Source organism: Saccostrea cucullata, unplaced genomic scaffold, assembly GCF_032062105.1.
Source record: "Saccostrea cucullata isolate Sc308-1 unplaced genomic scaffold, CSIRO_AGI_Scuc_v1 ctg9154, whole genome shotgun sequence".
NCBI classification, from domain to species: Eukaryota; Metazoa; Mollusca; class Bivalvia; order Ostreida; family Ostreidae; genus Saccostrea; species Saccostrea cuccullata.
Window position 1 is genome coordinate 3,833 of NW_026925582.1, and position 4,412 is coordinate 8,244.

General features: G+C 35.2%; 1 protein-coding gene across 1 annotated transcript; it reads left to right on the forward strand.

Moving 5' to 3' along the window:
- The first annotated feature begins 2,391 nt into the window (after positions 1 to 2,391).
- On the forward strand, positions 2,392 to 4,089 carry LOC134269285 (uncharacterized). Its single transcript, XM_062751484.1, has 5 exons — positions 2,392 to 2,497; positions 2,740 to 2,876; positions 3,354 to 3,439; positions 3,694 to 3,797; positions 4,017 to 4,089. The coding sequence occupies exons 1-5, from the start codon at positions 2,484 to 2,486 to the stop codon at positions 4,087 to 4,089; spliced, it is 414 nt and encodes a 137-aa protein (XP_062607468.1). The 5' UTR covers positions 2,392 to 2,483.
- Positions 4,090 to 4,412: the final 323 nt, after the last annotated feature.

Below are 4,412 nucleotides of genomic sequence, written 5' to 3' on the forward strand. Positions count from 1 at the left end.
TGTGTCTGATTTCAAAGGAAAACTTTACAATGCTTGTAAATTAGCACAAGAAAATTTGAAGAGTTCTCAGATGAAAATGAAAATGTGGTATGACAAAGATGCTAGAAATAGGGTGTTTAAGCCAGGTGATAAGGTTCTTGTATTTTTACCTATTCCTGGTCATCCTTTACAGGCCAGATTTTATGGCCCTTATGAAATTGAAAGCAAGATCAGTGATGTAAACTATGTAGTTAAGACACCAGGTCGACGTAAAGAGAAACGGGTTTGTCACATTAACATGTTAAAAGAGTATTTTGAAAGGTGTGACCGAAATTCTGTAAAACCAGTTTCCACTTTAGCCAATGCTAAGACTGTTCAAAATTGTATTGAAAGTGATACGAGTGTAGAAATGGATGAGAAAGATTGTAATCAGAGTGTTCGTTTGAAAAACTCAGAAATTTTGGCTGATTTTGATGCCAAACTTGGACATTTGAACATTCACCAAAAAGAACAAGTTAAAAACTTGATGAATGAGTATCATCAAATCTTCTCGGATGTTCCCAAGAAAACTAATGCAGCTTGTCATGATGTCATAGTGAGTGACGTTCTGCCTATCAAACAACATCCGTACCGTATGAATCCAATAAAATTGCAGTACCTAAGAAGGGAAGTGCAGTACATGTTGGACAATGACATTGTTGAACCTAGTAAAAGTGATTGGAGCTCACCGTGTATTCTTGTACCAAAACAAGACGGTTCTTACCGATTATGTACAGACTTTAGAAAGGTGAATTCTGTTACCAAAACTGATTCATATCCAATACCTAGAATCGATGACTGTATTGACAACATTGGAAACGCGAAATTTGTCAGTAAATTTGACCTGTTGAAAGGCTACTGGCAAGTACCGTTAACAGAAAGAGCAAAAGAAATATCTGCTTTTGCTACACCAGACGGACTTTACCAGTATAAAGTAATGCCTTTTGGCATGAAAAACGCACCAGCTACATTCCAAAGGATGATTCACTCCCTTCTTCAAGACCTTGAGGGATGCGAGGCCTACATTGATGATGTCGTCATATACAGCGAAACATGGGACGAACATCTCCGTATCATGCGTGCTTTATTTGACATTTTAGCTAAAGCAAACTTAACTGTGAACCTTGAGAAGAGCGAATTTTGTCATGCTTATGTAGAGTATTTAGGTCATAAAGTAGGTCAAGGTTATGTTACACCCATTATGGCTAAAGTGGAAGCTATTGCAAAGTTCCCGATTCCTACAAACAAGAAAGAATTAATGAGGTTTTTGGGCATGGCTGGGTTTTACAGAAAATTTTGTCCAAATTTTTCCTCAGTTGTTAGTCCACTTACAAATCTTTTACAAAAGAGGGTTAACTTTGAATGGACAAAGGACTGTGAAAAATCCTTTCATAAAATCAAATCTGTCCTTATGAGCAACCCAGTTCTGTCAACTCCAGATTTTTCTAAGCGATTTAAGCTTACTGTTGATGCTAGTGATGTTGGAATCGGGGCAGCTTTGTTTCAAGAACATAGTGATAATGTAGATAGAGTTGTTTCTTATTTTTCAAAGAAACTTACAAAATGTCAACAAAACTATTCCACCATTGAAAAGGAATGCCTTGCTTTGTTGTTAGCTTTACAGCATTTTGATGTTTATTTGAATGTTACTTTGCATCCAATTCTTGTATATACGGATCACAACCCCCTGACATTTTTGCATAAATTGTCAAACAAGAATCAAAGACTGACTAGATGGAGTTTGTTGTTACAAGAATACAACATAACAATTAAGCATATCAAAGGCAAAGACAATGTTATTGCAGACACCTTGTCAAGAGTATCGTAAACATACTAGATTTTGTATTAATGTACATAACTTTTATTTTAATAATATAAGTTTTCATTGACATTCAAACTTTTTTAAGGGGGGAGGTGTTGTGAGATGTGTATTGTTTTATTATGTATATAATTAGTAACATTAAGTTTCTTGAACATTCCAGAGTGGTCAACATGTTTGGTCATTTTATCTAGAACATTCTTAAATTTTGTGTATGTCCAGATTGTTCCAGTAATATCATGTTTTAACATTTTCTAGAATATTCTAGATTTATAATACTGTATAAATACCCTGTCAATTCAATGCATAGATATACAATAATTGTGAATACTTTGTCGTATAAGCACTATTGAGATATAACTGGGATATATTTTCATTGGGACATTGTGTGCAGCAACGGACACTCTGATGTATGTATTTTTAGATTTTTGCTAAGTTTGTACTTAATGATTTGTATATTACTGTAAATAAATTATTGTTAAGTTTAAACTGTGTGATTGATCTTTGCTGGCATTTAGGGTTATTCTGACCCATAACAATTTCTTTAGCAGAATTATCCCACTGAATTAAAAGGAACTCTTTTTTCAGGTGCGCATGATGCAACTTCCTTGATGATGTGTAGGCTGTTTGTCAACATGTGAATCCAATGTGCATTTCTGGGTAGGTATGTTTACTGTCGATTTTCTTTCTTAAAAGCCGCATAAGGCATATTTTTTCTGATCTCAAATTTTTGTTTAAGCATTAATCTTTATTTTCTCTTTCATGAATTTTCTGCTGAGAGTTGAATAAATTAAATAATTTAATTCAAGCTATATAGTAATATATAGTGAAATTATTTCCTTGTGTGAGATTGGAAGAGGGACAGGTAACTCTCATTTTCACTAAAATTTCTCTGATTTCAGGAGTTGTCTCCCCTTGAAAAGATCAATAATGGCGGATAAACAATGCGGCATGCAGTCTGGTCACCAACGGACAGTTTTGACACTGTATACCTGTATTTCTACCAATTACCTCAGTAACCTTTGTTGTGATCACACAGGTAAGAAAAACAAGATTTTTAATTCAAATAATTTTAATGAGCTAAATAATTAAGAATATAACATTTTTACATGTACAGACTCTCTCGAATAAGAAAATGTCACATTTTACACATACAATAATACATTATTTACATGTCCACATTTTCCCCATTTACACAGTTGAAAATAATCAATGCATAATGTACCAATAAAACAATTATTACATGTAAGATAGTTCACAAAATATATTTTAAGTACAAATTTTATACATTTGAAATGCATGTACATATCATCAATCCCCCCCCCCCCTTTACAGTCTTACAACTTCCTTTTTAATTTTTGGATCTGTCAATGATTTACTTTAAGTTTCTTAAGATTTTTTATCGAACAGCTGATATCTTTAAGATCTGTAGTATTTTCATTGAAATCTATATTTTAAAAGTTTTTGTTTCATTTTAAATTAATTTTGTCTATTTTGTTGTTGTTTTTAAAATTAGATGATGGACCACTCTACTCTCTTTTACAACAGGTGCCCCTACAGATTCACAAAGTTCCAGTGTTGAGTTTCCATGACCCCTATTCAGTGAGTGCACAACTTTATGTATTCTACTTTCAAAATTTCTACTACTTGTAATACATTTTGGATTTGATTTTAAATATGCCCTATTTACAGATTCAGATTTTGTGTACAAGCATGATATTTGATTATATCAACTGAAGATTACTTTGTCCTAAAGTCAAATTTATACAGTCATTTAACATACGTTTATCTTTTTCTGTCATGTTTAATTCAAAGTCACTAGGCAACACTGAAGATTTCCACTTATTGCTTTTCAGTCCAAGACAGGAAAAGGAATAGAGTTGACAGGACTTCTTGCACTGTCCCTGGTAGCAGTTTATGAGGGAACCAACCACAGTAGACATAGCACACTTCATCAAAGGTAAGTTGCCGGAGTAGTGTTTGTAGCAATTCTCGTACTTTGTCCTGCATCGAAGCTTCAGGTCCAAGGCAAATCTTCGCTGCATGGATTCTCTTATGGCCTTGGTTCTTCCTGGAAACATGTGACTGCTGAATGGAGCTTTAGCACTCTGTTTTCTTTGAGAGTCAAAGAAGTGACGCAAGTCCTTAACGTTTTCAATCAAATGTCCTTGTTTTTCAGATGCACCAGATGCAGCAGCTTTGTCTCCATCACTGGTGAAATGGGATATAAGTGGCTGGTCATCACTTTGTAACTCACCAACACAATAAGCGACCCATCTCGTTTCGTCTCCAATGGTGGTCTCCGGAGGAATGGTTGCAGTGCAGTCTTCTTGTCTTGGGCAGGTAACTTCTTTTCCTTTGCTTCGTAGGTGTGCGCCTTTCTTACATAGTTTATTCCCACAGAAAACTGCTACTACATTCTTCCTCTGAGTTACGGTATATGTCACTTGAGTGGCAGCTTGGAATGGGGTTTTTAACCGGTCACGGTAGCCTAGTGGTAGAGCGTTCGCTTCGTGATCGGGAGGCCCGGGTTCGATTCTCGATCGCGGCGCGGCGTCATACCTAAGACGTAAAA